Source organism: Brienomyrus brachyistius, chromosome 21, assembly GCF_023856365.1.
Source record: "Brienomyrus brachyistius isolate T26 chromosome 21, BBRACH_0.4, whole genome shotgun sequence".
Lineage (NCBI taxonomy): Eukaryota > Metazoa > Chordata > Actinopteri > Osteoglossiformes > Mormyridae > Brienomyrus > Brienomyrus brachyistius.
The window spans coordinates 3,398,859-3,417,477 of NC_064553.1; the positions used below are offsets into that span (position 1 = coordinate 3,398,859).

General features: G+C 42.9%; 3 protein-coding genes across 3 annotated transcripts in view; all 3 read left to right on the top strand.

The window, feature by feature from the left end:
• The first annotated feature begins 66 nt into the window (after window positions 1-66).
• Window positions 67-18,619, top strand: part of LOC125717108 (uncharacterized) — a 21,564-nt gene continuing 3,011 nt past the window's right edge. Inside the window, exons 1-9 of the mRNA XM_048990087.1 lie at window positions 67-440; window positions 10,972-11,365; window positions 12,114-12,209; window positions 12,307-12,537; window positions 13,269-13,291; window positions 13,438-13,562; window positions 13,656-14,182; window positions 14,307-14,417; window positions 17,102-17,332. Of these exons, the coding sequence (XP_048846044.1) occupies window positions 430-440; window positions 10,972-11,365; window positions 12,114-12,209; window positions 12,307-12,537; window positions 13,269-13,291; window positions 13,438-13,562; window positions 13,656-14,182; window positions 14,307-14,417; window positions 17,102-17,332 (1,749 nt within the window). The 5' untranslated portion in view covers window positions 67-429. The remainder of the gene's footprint in view (window positions 441-10,971; window positions 11,366-12,113; window positions 12,210-12,306; window positions 12,538-13,268; window positions 13,292-13,437; window positions 13,563-13,655; window positions 14,183-14,306; window positions 14,418-17,101; window positions 17,333-18,619) is intronic.
• On the top strand, window positions 6,073-9,499 carry LOC125716427 (E3 ubiquitin-protein ligase TRIM35-like). The gene is made up of 6 exons (XM_048988708.1): window positions 6,073-6,477; window positions 6,982-7,077; window positions 7,175-7,405; window positions 7,507-7,529; window positions 8,115-8,239; window positions 8,332-9,499. The coding sequence occupies exons 1-6, from the start codon at window positions 6,073-6,075 to the stop codon at window positions 8,934-8,936; spliced, it is 1,485 nt and encodes a 494-aa protein (XP_048844665.1). The 3' UTR covers window positions 8,937-9,499.
• Window positions 10,513-18,619, top strand: part of LOC125716430 (E3 ubiquitin-protein ligase TRIM39-like) — an 18,434-nt gene continuing 10,327 nt past the window's right edge. Inside the window, exon 1 of the mRNA XM_048988711.1 lies at window positions 10,513-10,948. The gene's annotated coding sequence lies outside the window, so the exon portion shown is untranslated. The remainder of the gene's footprint in view (window positions 10,949-18,619) is intronic.

An 18,619-nucleotide genomic window follows, 5' to 3' on the forward strand; every position in this document is an offset into this window, starting at 1 on the left:
ATTTAGCATAAAAAATTCACAAAACCATATGGAAAAGAAAATGGTATTTCATGTAAAAGTAGATGATATATGTGAGAAAATTAAATAATTTAAACAATCCATTGTCTTTTAACTATATATATAGTTAAAACAGTACCGTGCTATATGCAGGAGGATGATGTGGCTCTTTTAAGGAATTTACACACAATACCTGTGTGGACACGTCAGGTTTGCTTATCGGGAAGTAAAAAAACGAGGCACAGTTCAGATGTCATAAAATGTATTTTTGTTGTTTTAAATTGAAGAATGAAATTGGTGACATTGTTCAAATAACATTGCTGAAGTGTAGCACTTCCAGTATTTTGTTGTTTTGAACTGCGTAAAAGAACAGAGTAAAAGTGAAAGTAAATCTCTCAGGAAGCCATCACTGTGCTGAGAGTCACTGAAGAAATGGCGGCCAGGTCCTCTGTGCTGGAAGTGGAGCTCAGCTGTCCTGTGTGCTACGATATCTACAGGGATCCTGTGGTCCTGCAGTGTAGCCACAGCTTCTGTAAAGTCTGTCTGCAGCAGTACTGGGAAGATAAGGACTCTCGGGAATGTCCTGTTTGCAGGAGAAGGTCTTCAATGGATCGTTCTCTCACTAATCTGGCCCTGAAGAATACCTGTGAGGCTTTCTTACAGGACAGAGCCCAGAGATCTGCAGCAGCTTCTGAAGCTCTCTGCCTTCTGCACAATGAGAAACTCAAGCTCTTCTGTTTGGATGATCAGACACCTGTGTGCGTCGTCTGTCAGACCTCAGCGAGACATGAAAATCACAAACTGCGACCCATACAAGAAGCTGCAGAAAAACACAAGGTTTGAGCAACATGTATTTTTTCCTTGTTTTCCAGTTATAAAATGTTACAAAAACCATGAGAAATTGGTCAGAAAATATTTGTATGTACCCTGAGAAAGATGCCATCCTCATTTTATTATTTTATGTTTAGAATTATTCAAACGATCTACAAAAGAAACAATTCTCCTGATACTAAGTAGTTAATATGCCTTATATCTGTGAACATTTCAGATTACAGTATAAAAACTAGTTAACGTTTTATTAATATTACAATGTTTTTAGAATTTTGTCTCTGAGGAGTTAAATTGGATTGTCCCCTAGATTATAACTGTTATTTTTGCATTTATTGGTATCATGCATGATTTTTTTCCATCCTGATATTCCTGCATAACGGCATTTAGCAGAAATATATTCCTGTTACAACTTATATTAATCCTTTGGTAATAACTGAGCCTGTTGGTAATTCCTGTATAACACCTCACATTAGTATCAGTCAGGTAAAGCTCAGCTCTGCTGTCTCATCCAGGAGGATCTTAAGTCTGCACTGAAACCTCTGCAGGAGAAGCTGGAAGCTTGGAATGAAGTACAACAGACCTGGAACCAAACAGCAGAACACATCAGGGTACAGAACTACCTACATTATAGAGTGTAAGAAGAGCAGTGACCTCAATGGACAGGCTGCCCTGTAACAGCACTGAGGAAACTCACTTTCATTTCAGACACAAGCCCAGAACACAGAGAGACTGATAAAGGGGGAGTTTGAGAAACTTCACCAGTTCCTAAAGGACGAAGAGGCGGCCAGGATATCTGCACTGAGGGAGGAAGAGGAGCAGAAGAGCAACATGATGAAGAAGAAGATTGAGAAGATCACAAACGAGATATCATCCCTCTCAGAAACCATCAGAGCCTTAGAACAGGAGCTGGGAGCTGAAGACGTCTCATTCCTACTGGTGAGGATGGAGAGCAGCTGGATTTGGGCAGTGAGAATGGAAATGAAATGTAAAAGAAATTTAAATTTATGTTATTATTATTCTTTATTTTGTTTCAGAATTATAAGGAGACACAGAGAAAGTAAGGAAACACCTCTTTTTGTCTTTTACTGGTAGCACTTTACTTGATGGGGCACAATACCTGGATCATTATTGTAGCTCAGCAACGTCATGCAGCAATAATTAAAGTCAGCTGAGCACCTGAATCTACTGACTGGCTGGGTTTCTTTGGGTTTGAATAGTCAAAGAGTGGTTCAGGGAGCATGAGGAATCATTTTCACACATGACTCGGTCACCACAGAGTTGCGACCTTAACCTCATTGAAGGTCTTTGGGATGTGCTGAAGGAGGCTCTATGCAGTGGTTCAACTCACTCATCAATACAGGATCTCGGACGTAGATGAAATGTGGATGAAATTAAAGGGTGAGATGTTGCATAAACCTGTGGAAACAATGGCATGACAAATGTGCGCCGTAATGAAAGCGAAAGGCCGTCCAATGAAAGATTCAAATGGCGATTGTTTGTTTGGCCGGGCAGTGTACTCTTACTGACATATTAATTAACTACAAACTTCAGTTACATACTGATCTCATGTTTGTTCATCATTAATGAGTCATGAAGCATCTTTTATCTCCAGCAGTTACTGTATTTGTTCATGATTTGTATTTAACGTAGTTACTGCTTGTTTGTACTTAACTTATTTACTGATAAGCATTTGTGGCCCCTCAAGTAAAGTGTTACTCTTTTACTGGTTTGGAGTCAGTGACTCTGAATCTCAGTAAAATGGGCCTCAGTGTGAGGTCCCCACAGATTCACCTGAACATCATGTGATCATGTGGACCAATCAGGGAGCTCGGATGGCTTCCTGTCAATAGGGTTGAGATCTGGGTGGGGGGTGAAATATATATTATTATTGTCATCATCACTGAAGGCTGAACATTGTTACAGAGCCCAGGGCCCAGTGCGGGATCCAGAGGAGGTCAAAGGAGCCCTGATTGATGTGGCCAAACACCTGGGCAACCTGAGCTACAGGGTGTGGGAGAAGATGCTGGAGAAGAACGAGATTAAATACAGTGAGTAGAAGACGTCAGAATGAAGCAGTTCCATAATCTCTCTGTGGGGGGGGGGGGGGGGGGAACTGTACTCTAATATTTCTCTGATTCACTTCAGCTCCTGTGATTCTGGACCCAAACACAGCAATTGTCTCTCTCAAACTGTCTGAAGATCAGACCTCTGTTACCTGGAGTAATGACCTAGAGGAACATCCCAATAACCCAGAGAGGTTTATATGGCCCAGTGTGCTGGGATCTGAGGGATTCAGGTCAGGGAAACACTGCTGGGATGTGGATGTGGGAGATGGAGTTACCTGGATCCTGGGTGTGGTTAAAGAGTCCATTAAGAGGAAAGGGATTCCCCAGGTCACTCCAGAGGCAGGAGTATGGATGATAGTGCAGAATGAAGGTAAATTGGCAGCAGGGACCTCACCACATACCCCTCTTTCTGTGGGGAGGAAACCCCAGAGGATCAGAGTGCAGCTGGACTGGGACGGGGGAGAGCTGTCATTCTCTGATCCCAGTAACAACACTCCTCTCTACACCTTTAAACACACTTTCACTGAGAGACTGTTTCCATTCTTCTATACAGAGGGTCATGAGGTTTCTCTGAAAATCTGCCCAGTGAATGTTTCCATTACAGTGGCAGCAGTAAATCTCTGAGCAATAAAATCCTAAAAACAATTATTGTCTGATCAATTCTAAATCAACAAATGTTACTGCAGTGCTGGTGCTGTCTTGCTTTAAAATGAAATGTTTTGGTTTAAAATGTAGGTTTTGTTCATGTATCTAATACTGTAACTGTACAGGAAGGGAATGCAGCTGAGGGAATGTGCACTTTCCAGCATGGAGGCCAATAAAAGCTTCACTCACATCCTCTAATGCTGCTCCAGGCTTCTTGTACTTCCACTACGTTCCTGTCATAGCATAAGAACAGCCATGTTGGACTATTTCCAGTGTGAACAGCAGGGGGCGCTGGAGTGAAAGAGGAAATGAATTTTATTAATTGAAATGCTATTCTTACCACTACCAGGTCTCAGAAGCCTTGAAGAGGCATTCAGTGGAAATCCTACAAATGCTGCACATGAGTACAAACACTGGAGGACATGTTAGTGTTTGGGGTCAAAGGGCAATTGAGGGTGTTCAGGTTTCACATCTGTATCACTATGAAAGTCGCACATTTTCTATCGCGTATCCAGGGTCGGGTCTCGGGGGGCAGTAGTTTCACCAAAGATGCCCAGACCTCCCTCTCACCAGCCACATCCTCCAGCTTTCCATCGTCCTTTTCCAGTGAGCTGCTGTCATTGATGACAGAGTCCCTAATTTGAAGTGTGAATCTCTTGCCACAAGGTGGCAGCAGCAGCATTATAGTGTGGGAGAAGATGCTGGAGAAGAATGTGGTTAAATGATGAAAATGTCTTTCTGTCGCTCTTCCTGTTCGCAGTTTGGTCTGTGTCTCACTAAAGTGAGCCTGCCTGCTGATCCTGCTTTTGTGCCTAAAGGTCGAAGACTCGACCTACAGCTGCTCTCCTGCGGAGCTGCCAGCTTCCCACCCTCCTCCATTTTTCTCTGCTGGGGAACAGAAGCTGGACTTATAGTGTTTGTGTGCTAGTAGAGGCTGGATGTCTCAGGGCCTTCATTGGCACAAGCAGTGTTACAGAACTGGGCAGAGAAATCAGCTTTCGGGGTGAATAATTAAAGGTATCTATAGTGCCTTACAGATGATAGCTTCATAAAGCATCCATAATGCATAATAAACATGATTATAATACATTAAGGCTACAATAAGTACCCACAGGCTGAGTTTGAACCTGCAACCTTCTGATTACAGGCACACAGGCTTAGCCCACTGAGCCACACACTGCCCCTTCAATGTTAATGTAATGTTACAGGTACAAGGAAACATAATTAACACCTTAAAAACAAGCATAAAACTTTTTTCTTAATCCCACCAGCATAACACAAGTTACCAGAGCATCAGTGTCTGTAGCCCAGCAGCTCATAGAGGTTCACGTCAAATGATAAAACTCCACAGTCACCTCAGTGTCCTCCATGAAGATTCACACGCTCCTAGCAATCAGCCTGTTAAACTGAAACCGAACATAAGAGTTCAGGTTTCCTAAAATAAACAAACCCTATCCTCACTTTCCTTACCCACAGGAAAGGGGAGCCAAACCAAAAGACAGTAGTGAAAAGCAGCAGCAAGAGGATGAGATTCCACCTCAGTAAACCTTTATAACTTCCGGGGTCATGAGGTTACACGTGTTGTGTAGTTACCAGTGTCATGTGACTACCCCTGCTGGCCATTTCAGACCCCCTCCCACATATATACACACACACACACACACACACACACGTATATATGTACATGTACAGTCGTGCTCATAAGTTTACATACGCTGGCAGAATTTATGATTTCTTAACCATTTTTCAGAGAATATGAATGATAACACAAAAAATTTTCTTTTACTCATGGTTAGTAGTTTTTGTTGTCATTATGATTTAAAAAGAAGCTGTTTGACAATATATGGCTTCAACCAACCACTAACCATAAGTGAAAGAAAGGTTTTTGTGTTATCATTCATATTCTCTGAAAAATGGTTAAAAAATCATAAATTCTGCCAGGGTATGTAAACTTATGAGCGCGACTGTACCTGTCCTATCCTTGTTTCCTCAGTCGGTCATTCTGGTCGTTACTGTGTGTTGCCCTGTTTGCTGATGCTCTGCTAGGGTCAGTCCTGTCTTGCCCCCTTGCCTCACTCTCATTTAGCTGTTTCGTTTTGACTCCTCATGGGACTTTAATTTAGTGTGTATTGAGTTTAATAAAGATTTTTGTTTGTTTGGAGCCACTGTGTGGATCGTCTCTTACTTCCCTGTGTTATGCCCCGCTGTAACAGTTCCTGCTTTATTGCTGCAGGAAGATGATGGTACCAAAGTGAGTCAGAGACTTTTTCATGAGATGTTTTCATTCTTATTATTCTGAAAATGTGTGCCGCTTATTTCATCAGAGCTGTGAAGAGCTTCTGCTAGTGAGCTCAGGGGGGGGGGGGGGGGGGCGGCCTGGTGAGCAGGTCAGACCAGACTGCAGCTCACCCTGCCGGATTCTCAAATGTTATCACATTCCAGTATTTTGTTGTTTGAGCTGAGTAAAAGAACTGAGTAAAAGTGAAAGTAAATATCTCTGGAATCCATCACTGTGCTGAGAGTCACCGAATAAATGGCGGCCAGGTCCTCTGTGCTGGAAGTGGAGCTCACCTGTCCTGTGTGCTACGAAATCTACAGGGATCCTGTGGTCCTGAAGTGTAGCCACAGCTTCTGTAAAGTCTGTCTGCAGCAGTACTGGGGAGAGGAGAGCTCTCGGAAATGTCCAGTTTGCAGGAGAAGGTCTTCAATGGATGATCCTCCTCTCAGTCTGGCCCTGAAGAACGCATGTGAGGCTTTCTTACAGGACAGAGCCCAGAGATCTGCAGTAGCTTCTGAAGCTCTCTGCCTTCTGCACAATGAGAAACTCAAGCTCTTCTGTCTGGACGATCAGACACCTGTGTGCGTCGTCTGTCAGACCTCAGTGAATCATGAAAATCACAAACTGCGACCCATACAGGAAGCTGCAGAGAAGCACAAGGTTTGAGCAACATGTCTTTTTTCTTGTTTTTCAGTTATAAAATATTACAAAAACCATGAGAAATTGGTCAGAAAATATTTGTATGTACCCTGAGACAGGTGCCATCCTCATTTTATTATTTTATGTTTAGAATTATTCAAACGATCTACAAAAGAACCAATTCTCCTAATACTAAGTAGTTAATATGCCTTATATCTGTGAATATTTCAGATTACAGTATAAAAACTAGTTAACGTTTTATTAATATTACAATGTCTTTAGAATTTTGTCTCTGAGGAGTTAAATTGGATTGTCCCCTAGATTATATCTGTTATTTTTGCATTTATTGATATTATGCATAATTCTTTCCATCCTGATATTCCTGCATAACGGCATTTAGCAGAAATATATTCCTGTTATAATTTATATTAATCCTTTGGTAATAACTGAGCCTGTTGGTAATTCCTGTATAACACCTCACATTAGTATCAGTCAGGTAAAGCTCAGCTCTGCTGTCTCATCCAGGAGGATCTTAAGTCTGCACTGAAACCTCTGCAGGAGAAGCTGGAAGCTTGGAATGAAGTACAACAGACCTGGAACCAAACAGCAGAACACATCAGGGTACAGAACTACCTACATTATAGAGTGTAAGAAGAGCAGTGACCTCACTGGACAGGCTGCCCTGTAACAGCACTGAGGAAACTCACTTTCATTTCAGACACAAGCCCAGAACACAGAGAGACTGATAAAGGGGGAGTTTGAGAAACTTCACCAGTTCCTAAAGGATGAAGAGGCGGCCAGGATATCTGCACTGAGGGAGGAAGAGGAGCAGAAGAGCAACATGATGAAGAAGAAGATTGAGAAGATCACAGAAAAGATATCATCCCTCTCAGAAACCATCAGAGCCTTAGAACAGGAGCTGGGAGCTGAAGACGTCTCATTCCTACTGGTGAGGATGGAGAGCAGCTGGATTTGGTTAGTGGGAGTGGAAATAAAATGTAAAAGTAAATTTAATTTATATTATTATTATTATTCTTTTTTTTGTTTCAGAATTATAAGAAAACACAGAGAAAGTAAGGAAACACCTCTTTTTGTCTTTTACTGGTAACACTTGATGGGGCACAAATAATACAGTATAATACTATTACTGACATATTAATTAATTAAGTTTTAGTTACATACTGATATCATGTTTGTTCATCATTAATGAGTCATGATGCACCTTTTATCTCCAGTCGTTACTGTATTTGTTCATGATTTGTATTTAACGTAGTTACTGCTTGTTTGTACTTAACTTATTTAGTTACTGCTAAGCATTTGTGGCCCCTCAAGTAAAGTGTTACTCTTACTGGTTTGGAGTCAGTGACTCTGAATTGCAGTAAAATGGGAGTCAGTGTGAGACCCCCATGGATTCACCTGTACATCATGTGATCATTTCCTTTAAATCAGAGCTAGATAAGACTCTGAGCTATTAAAATTCTCCCTAAACGAGCTTGACGTGCCGAATAGCCTCCTCCTGTTTGAAAAATTTCTTATGTTCTTATGTGGACCAATCAGGGAGCTCGGATGGCTTCCTGTCACTAGGGCTGAGATCTGGGTGGGGGGTAAAATATTATATTATTAGTGTCATCATCACTGAATGCTGAACATTGTTACAGAGCCCTGTGCCCAGTGTGGGATCCAGAGGAGGTCAAAGGAGCCCTGATTGATGTGGCCAAACACCTGGGCAACCTGAGCTACAGGGTGTGGGAGAAGATGCTGGAGAAGAAAGAGATTAAATACAGTGAGTAGAAGACGTCAGAATGGAGCAGCTCCATAATCTATCTGTGCAGAAGGGGAGGAACTGTGCTCTAATGTTTCTCTGTTCCCATTCAGCTCCTGTGATTCTGGACCCAAACACAGCAGATGTTGAGCTCACGCTGTCTGAAGATCTGACCTCTGGTACCTGGAGTAATGAGATACAAGAATATCCCAATAACTCAGAGAGAATTACATTGGGCGGTGTGCTGGGATCTGAGGGATTCAGCTCAGAGAAACACTGCTGGGATGTGGATGTAGGGGATGGAGTTACCTGGGTTCTGGGTGTGGTTAAAGAATCCATCAACAGGAAAGGAAATATGGCACTCTCTCCAGAGGCAGGAGTATGGATCATAAAGCATGATAAAAGTCAATTATCAGCAATAACTTCACCACCAACCCTTCTGTCTGTGGGGAGGAAACCCCAGAGGATCAGAGTGCAGCTGGACTGGGACGGGGGAGAGCTGTCATTCTCTGATCCCTGTAACAACACTCCTCTCTACACCTTTAAACACACTTTCACTGAGAGGCTGTTTCCAGTCTTCTACGCAGAGGAGGTTCCTCTGAAAATCTGCCCAGTGGATGTTTCCATTACAGTGGCAGCAGTAAATTTCCCAGAAATAAATCCTAAAAACAAATATTTCGTTTCAATAAACATGCCTCGTTTCTTTTCAGAAAGCTGATTTATGTTTAATTTTTAAGCCAGAATTTTCTGTTCAATTCAAAATCATATTTAGCTCTTGTTCAGGAAGCAAATGCATGTTTAATTTGTTCCTGTTTTAGTGGAGATGAGATTAACTTCTTTTCAGAGTAGAGCTGGACTGGGGCTGTCATATTTCTGCCAGTTAATTTCCCAGGGTCTCTGATCCAGTACAGGGTGACTGTAAGTTTGCAGCCCATCCTAGGAAGCCCTGAGCACAGAGCAGGGGACAGACTCACACACTAGGGGGCAGCATAGAGACACTGAGTCACCTAACTGCATGTATTTGGGCTTTAGGAGGAAGCCAGTGGAAATGCAGAGTCAGAGGCGACACCCATTTAACAGCATCTCTGCAGGGACAAAATAATCATAAATAAATGTTACCGCAGTGCTGGGGCTGTCTTGCTTTAAAATGGGATGTTTTGGTTTAAAATGTAGGTTTTGTTCATGTATCTAATACCGTAACTGATCAGGAAGGGAATGCAGCTGAGGGAATGTGCACTTTGCAGCATGGAGGCCAATAAAAGCTTCATTCACATCCTCTAATGCTGCTCCAGGCTTCTTTGTGTCACTTCCACAGTATTCATGTCACTCCATAAGAAGTGATTTAAAACCATTTTCAGTATGAACAGCAAACAACTGATCAATACTGAAGACTTGACAGTTGCTCTCAGATCATTACACTGTACAGTGCCCTGGGCCGGACATCTATCCCATCCAGAAGTTTCTGCACAAATTGGCACCAGTTTTCATTGAAATGTATAATGTGTCTTTTGTAACCCAAACTCTTCCTGAGACACTCACACAAGCATCCATCTCTCATGACCCTTTGCATTGTGCGTCTTACTGCCCAATCAGCTTACTGACTGCAGACTTCAGCTCAAACACGCCCTTCCATCCATCACCTCTTCTGACTGAACCAGATTCATCAGGGACAGAAATTCCTTTTTTTAACCTGCGATTAGCATTCAATACTCTTTGTAACCCTCCGAGCACCACTGCTTCTGAAACTCTGATATCTTTGGATGCTGAACAAGCATTTGACCGGTTTGAGTGGAAACACCTCTCCTACACCCTGCAGTAATTTGGCTTTGGCGCCAACTTCATCGGTTGGATAAAATTGCGATGCATGTGTCTGCATGCATCTGTCAACACACACGACACCCAGTCAGCTCACCTCTGTGCTGCTCCACATTTCAAGTCCCCTGTTATTTGCTGTCATTACGGAACCTCGTGTCCTAGTGCTTTGCTGAAATCCGGTGGTAAAGGTTCCTATAATAGATTTAGTACGATGTGGGTCCCACTGCCCTCCTACACTAAATATTATAGACGATTCCCGCTGCTGCCTGGTTTGTAGCCTGAGGATGGCAGCATGCAGCAGTTTACCTTCATCATGGAAGCTGATGAGTGACTCTCCAGATGTTTCTGCTCACAGCTGCATTCCTGACTTTAGAATTGTGATCTCAAAGCATTGATTTCACATCCTGTGTGCATCTCCTGCCTATTTCATCATGAACCTGGTCATAATATCCCATGTTTCCATAAAATTCCATGTCCCAGCTGGTAAAATAAGTGTATTCATAGATCATGCCCAGTGATTTCGCCAATCAAAGTCATTCAGCATCAAACTGTCGCAAAAACCACGTGGCAAAAATTGGTACGAACCACCGTTTCTTTTTCTCTAAATATGTACTGCTGGGCTCTCACACAGTGTACAACACCGACCGAGAGCATGAACAGTACCGTGCTATATACAGGAGGATGAAGCTGCTCCTTTAAGGAATTTACACACGCTACCTGTGTGGACATGCCAGGTGTGCTTATCGGGAAGTAAGAAACGAGGCACAGTTCAGATTTCGCTACATGTATTTTTATTGTTTTAAGTTGAAGAATGAAACTGATGACATTATTCGGATAACATTGCACTTCCAGGATTTTGTTGTTTTGAACTGAGTAAAAGTGAAAGTAAATCTCTCGGGAAGCCATGTGCTGAGAGTCACCGAATAAATGGCGGCCAGGTCCTCTGTGCTGGAAGAGGAGCTCACCTGTCCTGTGTGCTACGAAATCTACAGGGATCCTGTGGTCCTGAAGTGCAGCCACAGCTTCTGTAAAGTCTGTCTGCAGCAGTACTGGGGAGAGATTGGCTCTCGGAAATGTCCAGTTTGCAGGAGAAGGTCTTCAATGGATGGTCTTCTCCCTAATCTGGCCCTGAAGAATACATGTGAGGCTTTCTTACAGGACAGAGCTCAGAGATCTGCAGCAGCTTCTGATGGTCACTGCCATCTGCACAATGAGAAACTCAAGCTCTTCTGTCTGGACGATCAGACACCTGTGTGCCTTGTCTGTCAGACCTCAGCGAGACATGAAAACCACAAACTGCGACCCCTAGAGGAAGCTGCAGAGAAGCACAAGGTTTGAGGAAAATGTCTTTCTTCTTGTTTTGTAATTCAGATGCATTTTATGTAGACGGATTGAAGTGGAGGTACTCCGGTGGTGCAGTGGTTAGCACTGCATGGGGCGGTATGGTGGTGCAGTGGTTAGCACTGTTGCCTCACACCTCTGGGACCTGGGTTCAAGTCTCCACCTGGGTCACATGTGTGCGGAGTTTGCATGTTCTCCCCATATCATCGTGGGGTTTCCTCCGGGTACTCCGGTGTCCCTCCACAGTCCAAAGATACTCTGAGGCTAATTGGAGTTACTAAATTGTCCTTAGGTGTGAATGGTGTGTGAGTGTGCCCTGCGATGGGCTGGCCCCCCATCCTAGGTTGTTCCCTGCCTCATGCCCATTGCTTCCCGGGATAGGCTCCGGACCCGCGACCCAGTATGATAAGCGGTTTGGAAAATGGATGGATTAAAGTGGAATTTAAAAATACTACAACAGCCACCAGAGATTTTGGTCATTAAGTGACCTTAAGCCAGTGCTGAAACTATATCTGTATGAGATACATTTGTAATTCTTATTTGACCATTTATTGGTAATAATCAAATGCACATTATTAATTTCATCCAAGTGTTGTTGCGATCACCATTTAGTGAAATTATAACCCAGTTATTATTCACTGAGCCTTTGGTGAGAATGGAGCCTGGTGATAATTCCTGTTCAATAAATCATACTGGGATCATTCAGGAAAAGCTCAGCTCTGCTGTCTCATTCATCCAGGAGGATCTGAAGTCTGCAATGAAACCTCTGCAGGAGAAGCTGAGAGCTTTGAATAAAGTGCAACAAACCTGTAACCAGACAGCAGAACACATCAAGGTACAGAACTACCTACATTATAGAGTGTAAGAAGAGCAGTGACATCACTGGACAGGCTGCCCTGTAACAGCACTGAGGAAACTCACTTTCATTTCAGACTCAAGCCCAGAACACAGAGAGACTGATAAAGGGGGAGTTTGAGAAACTTCACCAGTTCCTAAAGGATGAAGAGGCGGCCAGGATATCTGCACTGAGGGAGGAAGAAGAGCAGAAGAGTCACATGATGAAGGAGAAGATTGAGAAGATCACAAACGAGATATCATCCCTCTCAGAAACCATCAGAGCCTTAGAACAGGAGCTGGGAGCTGAAGACGTCTCGTTCCTACTGGTGAGGATGGACCACAAGTGAATTCCGTTAGTTAAAATGGAAAGAAAATTTAATAAATACAATGATACGCTGAATTTATGCAAATTACTAACTTTTGCGTCACAGTGCGCCTCTCATTAATATTTTAGGCATAGTACTAATCTGCTAACCATATTTGCTGTATGTATCTTTTTCACATTTTGGGTCAACCAGCTGCTCTCCTATTCTGTACTTAACACCTAACTAATTAGGTGTTTTTCGCTCCATTGTTTCAAAATTTACAATCAGCGACATTCGTGCCATACATCAGCATAGTAACTGTTGTTCCACGCCTCGTGCCCATTGCTTCCCGGGATAGGCTCTGGACCCCCCGCGACCCAGTAGGATAAGCGGTTTGGAAAATGGATGGATGGAGGTACCTCTGACCCTCCTTATACAGCTGCTCGCGATAACTACAACAACTATTCTTCCTCTGCTCTTTCGCCATTGACTGCTGATCTGTGAAAGCCCACACTGCCACCTACTGGAAATACCTAATCAGTTATCTTGCACACAGACACGCACGGTTTACATTAGACATAAAAATCTGGGACCACAGCCATCCATAGCTAACCTCTGATGACGAAATTAATGTCACTTACCTTCGTCCACAACCCAGGGCGCCCACAGAAAAGTACGAACTGGCCTTAACTAAATTATTTATGCCCCCTCAAGTAAAGTGATAAACGTTGTTGTTCTTCATTTTCTTTCAGAATTATCAGGAAACACAGAGAAGGTATGGAAACCCTTTTTTGTCTTTTACTGGTTTGGAGATCCTCACAGATTCACCTGTATGTGAGATCATGTGCACCAGTCAGAGAGCTTGGATGGCTTCCTGTGGCTGGCCGGAGCATCATCACTGAATGCTGAACATTGTTACAGAGCCCAGTGCCCAGTGCGGGATCCAGAGGAGGTCAAAGGAGCCCTGATTGATGTGGCCAAACACCTGGGCAACCTGAGCTACAGGGTGTGGGAGAAGATGCTGGAGAAGAAAGTGGCTAAATACAGTGAGTAGAAGACGTCAGAATGGAGCAGCTCCATAATCTCTCTGTGCAGATGGAGTTGTTTGAATTCTAATGATTCTCTCTGATTCCATTCAGCTCCTGTGATTCTGGACCCAAACACAGCAGGTGTCCGTCTGACACTGTCTGAATATCTGACTGCTTGTACCTGGAGTAATAAGATACAGGAATATCCCAATAACTCAGAGAGGTTTATATGGCCCAGTGTGCTGGGATCTGAGGGATTCAGCTCAGGGAAACACTGCTGGGATGTAGATGTGGGGGATGGAGTTTCCTGGAGGCTGGGTGCAGTCGAAGAGTCCATCAACAGGAAAGGTCATTTCTCTCTCTTCTCAGAAGGGAACGCATGGAGCATAGAGCTGCGCAATGGCAAATACAGAGCGATGACCTCACCACCTGCCCTTCTGTCTGTGGAGAGGAAACCCCAGAGGATCAGAGTGCAGCTGGACTGGGACGGGGGAGAGCTGTCATTCTCTGATCCCAGTGATAACACTCCTCTCTACACTTTCAAGCACACTTTCACTGAGAGGCTGTTTCCATTCCTTGGTACCTGGGATTACAGGGTTCCTCTGAAAATCTGCCCAGTCAATGTTTCTATTTGCATTTGAGCCCTAAAACAACAAATGAATTCATTCATTCATTCTCCACTGTTTATCTGGGGTCGGGTCTCTGGGACAGCAGTCTAAGCAGGGATGCCCAGACCTCCCTCTCCCCATCCACCTCCTCCAGCTCCTCCAGGAGAATACCAGAGCATTCCCAGGCCCGAAACTGAAGCATTCCCAGCATGCCCTAGGTCTGCCCCGGGGTTGCCATTTGGACATGTCTGAAACATCTTCCCAGGTAGCATAGCTTGATAGATGACCGTAACGCCTCAACTGGCTCCTTTGAATACGGAGGAGTAGTGGCTCAACTTTGAGCTCCTTCTGAATGTCACAGCTCCTCCCCCTATCTCTAAGTGCATGCTGCACGTCACAGCCTGACGAAGCCAGCAGGACTATGTCATCTGTCATCTGTAAAAAGCACTGATGCTTTCCTGAGGTCACCGAACCAGATACCCTCCATCCCCTGGCTACACCTAGAAAGTTATGAACAGAATTGGTGACAAAGGGAAGCTCTAGTAGAGTCCAACCCCTCCACCACAACAAGGTCACTATTTGTGCAGGGGTACGACAAATGTATCCGTTAAATTTAAAACCGTATTTCATATTTGTTCAAACAGCAGATTCATGTTAAATATTTACACTTCAAGAGTCATAAATAACTGTGTACAAATGTTACTGCATTGCCGGTGCCGTCTTTTTAAAATCGAGTGTAAATGCCAGCTGCTGTGTCTTACTCTAACATGCACCGTGCACGGCGCATTTTTAACAGCGTGTCATCATGCGGCAGGTCATGGCTGACGCATCACTTCCTGTACAGCAGATCACCGCCATGAGTCCGTATTGAGGATGACGGCCAAACCCAAACGCTTGTCTAGTGAAATTCTGGGAAGAAATTGAGGTCCAGATTGACTCACTTCTCCTCCAGAATGAGATTGATACACATTGAGCATAGAGCCCATTTATTCATGGACATAATGTTCATCCTGAATGTAGGTTTTGTTCATGTGTCTAACACTGTAATTGGACAGGATGGGATTGCTACTGGGGGAATGTGCGTTTTTCAGCATGGAGACCAGTAAAAGCTTCATTTACCTCCTCTAATGCTGCTCCAGACTTCTTAATGCAAATTCCACAACATCACTGTGATACCATAAGAACAGAAATTTAAACCTTTTTGCAGTGTGAGCAGCAGGGGGCGCTGGTGTGAAAGTGGAAATGAAGTTTTTTCTCTAAAAAGCTATTCTTACCACTACCAGGTCCCAGAAGCCTTGAAAAGGCATTCAGTGGAAATCCTATAAATGCTGTCAATGGGTGCAAAACATGGACGATGTTTTACTGTTTGTTGTCAAAGAGCAATTAAGAGTGTTAATGTCTTAACCTTAACAAATCTTTTTATAAAAGTGTTATACTGACTACAATAACAGCCATGTTCATTTCATATGGGTGTGTGTGTGTGTATGTGTGTGTGTGTGTGTGTGTGTGTGTGTGTGTCCCACTGTGGCCTGTGTTTGTCACTGTTCACACTAATTAAAGTTTACCTGTTTTGCTCAATGAACGTCTCCATCATAATGTTATTTTTGAGAAAGTTCTAGTTTTAAAATCTACAATACAAAAGAACTTAGGTTCTTACAAATTTTTTATTGCTTCGAAGCCATTTAAAATGGCGATTATTCTGAAAATGTATGTAGGCCAAAGGAACTATGTTCCGTATGAACTGGTCGAGTGCTGATTCCCATTCAGTTACATCAGTTACTAATAGTAAACAAACAAACAGGCAGTTACATTTTTGATAAACAGTAAAGGTCAAATTGGAACCTCAAAGGAGACTTCAGACTTGATTCGGACTCTAATTTTGTGACTCGTGAGAATCTTTGCAATGCTCGTGTCTGTCTCTCTAAGCTTTTGGGTTCAAATCCCGTGGTTAGCAGACACCCTGGGTCCTGGAGTCTGGGCGTTAACCCCAACCACTACAGGGGTATGCACTGCCGACTGACCCCGAGTTCTGACCCCAGAACTTTGCCCTGCCTTGAATATACATGTGTGTCTCATTGAGAGTAAGATGTGAAATTTGAAATGGAATGTAAAATAGAAAACTGAAAATTAAATACTAAAATGCTAATATGATTAAACCAATTAATATTGCATAAGTCTAATACTAGCGACTTTTAGGTATTTTGTGTTCAGTAAAAGAACATCGTGAAATCAGAACGAGGAGCCGTAACTGTGCCCAGAGTCAGTGTAGCTGCCCCGCTGATAACCTTGGTTTCCTGTTATAATAAACTCGCCGTACGTCTGATTAGGTTTTTCGCCTTTTACATTTCAAATAAAAATGCGCTACATTTTTTAAAAAGAATCTATGATCTGTTTATCCTTCATAGACTGAAATGATTTCTATTGTTGTGATGGAAGTAACACTAAATGCTTCGTTTATTTCTTTCTGAAGGACTTTGCTGGTCATGGTCTGGACATTTCAGCAGATGTGATGATGTTCACTGCACTCCGACTCCTATGAACCGTCCTCAGTGACGGTCATTAGTGCCACGCCTCCCCTCTCACATTACGTTTTAAATGCGCTGCATTGGATAGAATCTGCTCGTTCCCCCTTTTATTCATCATTATGGCTGAAGTACCGGTGTGCAGGTGCCAGAGTTCAGCCACAGTTTGCCGCTAGTCTGTGGATTGTTCGTTGAGAGGCTCCGAAGACCAAGTAACAGAGTTTCACAAGGAAGTCAGTCTGATTCCACATTCTTCCTCCCCCACGGGAACGCATTCTAGTTACAGGATCTTCCGCAGGCGATACGGACTCTCGGCCAGTCATACTAACAAACGTCAGGCGTTTACCACTCAGGGTGTATAAGAAGCTGTATTTAACTGGAAGAATTATATTATAAATACATATATTTATACTTATTTATTAAATAAATTGGATACGAAACTGTCCAGTTTGTAGGGGAGTCTTCTATGGATACTTGTCACATTGACCTGACTCCGAGATCGGCGGAAGCTTCTGAAGCTCTCTGCCTTCTGCACGATGAGAAATTCAAGCTCTTCTGTCTGGACGATCAGACACCTGTGTGCGTCGTCTGTCAGACCTCAGAGAAACATGAAAATCACAAACTGCGACCCACAGAAGAAGCTGCAGAAAAACACAAGGTTTGAGCAACAAGTCTTTTTTTCTTGATTCCTAATTATATTTAGGTCGACGTAGGCCTATTAAGGTTTAAAACCTAAAATGGATTTTCAAAACATGACAAAAGCCACCTGAGATGTTTGTATGTCCCTTGAGACAGATTCCATGTATAATTTGTTTCTATTTATATAATAGGCGTGATTCTAATGTACAAAGAAAGAGTACAGTGACCTCTTCACGTTTGTGAAGGATCGCAGAAAGTCGCAGACGACGCGTAAGCCAAGCACAATTTTGCAAATTATTAAATGATTTGGATCACTTAAAATCCTTTGGTATTTAAATATTAGTGGTACATAATAAATGTTACTGTAAGTGCATGCTAGATCACATGGTATAGTGGGGTTTTTTTTCCAGTGGGGGAAGCGCTATTTTAATGACGTCATCACAAAAATCCACGTACATATACGCATGGATTCATAAAATAATAGCCAAATACAGAAATTCAATTAAATTCAAAAAACTTTATTTGTCCCCGAGGGGCAATTTTAAAAGGCATAGAGGCGCAGCGTACCCACATAACAGTTGTAACATTTGAAACTACTTACGCTTACTTTAAATTACTATACGCTTATTATAAACCATTAAAATTACGCCCCTATATGTACAAAGTTACTACTGTACCCACTGGGAACACTACGTTTTAGGCTCTTTATTAAAAATGCCAAATTAACGGCGCTGAAAAGTTTAACATCTACTGCAAAAAATGCAATATATCATGGTCACAAAGACAGTTAATGAATTCTTCCTAATAATACGTAGCTAACTGCTGATTTGTAACAGTGGGAGGAGCGGGTACGTAAATAAGCGGTTAAAAAGGAGAAGTTGTACTCTGCTGTACAGACTATAGATAGCATATTATTGATGTCATGTTGGCTTTGAACGTTCTGATTTTCCCGAGATCAATGCGTCCCTGGCTCAACAAGGCAGGAGCTTCCGTTTCACTGCTTTAACCAATCACAGTCTTCATCGTATGACATCACCACATTAGTCAAAACGAGTGCCTTCTGTTAAGCAGCAGGGTGCGCAGATTTATAAAGTATACTTTTGTATGCTTGCGTGCTTTCTGTTAAGGAACATGTCGTAGATACGAAACAGGAACCGGTTTGCCTGCAAAGGCTGTATGGCGTAATGTAAGGACACGTCTTTAGTTGGTAATTATAATAACGACAACAATAATAACCAGACTCAAATTGGTGACCTTCCAATCACAGACGCAGAGGCTTAGCACAGAGACATACACCACTCAGGCT

Coding starts and splice junctions, on each gene's coding strand:
- LOC125716427 (XM_048988708.1), top strand. CDS start 6,073: ATGGCGGCCAGGTCCTCTGTGCTGGAAGTGGAGCTCACCTGTCCTGTG. Junction 6,478..6,981: donor AAGCTGCAGAGAAGCACAAG/GTTTGAGCAACA, acceptor TGTCTCATCCAG/GAGGATCTTAAGTCTGCACT. Junction 8,240..8,331: donor GAAGAAAGAGATTAAATACA/GTGAGTAGAAGA, acceptor GTTCCCATTCAG/CTCCTGTGATTCTGGACCCA.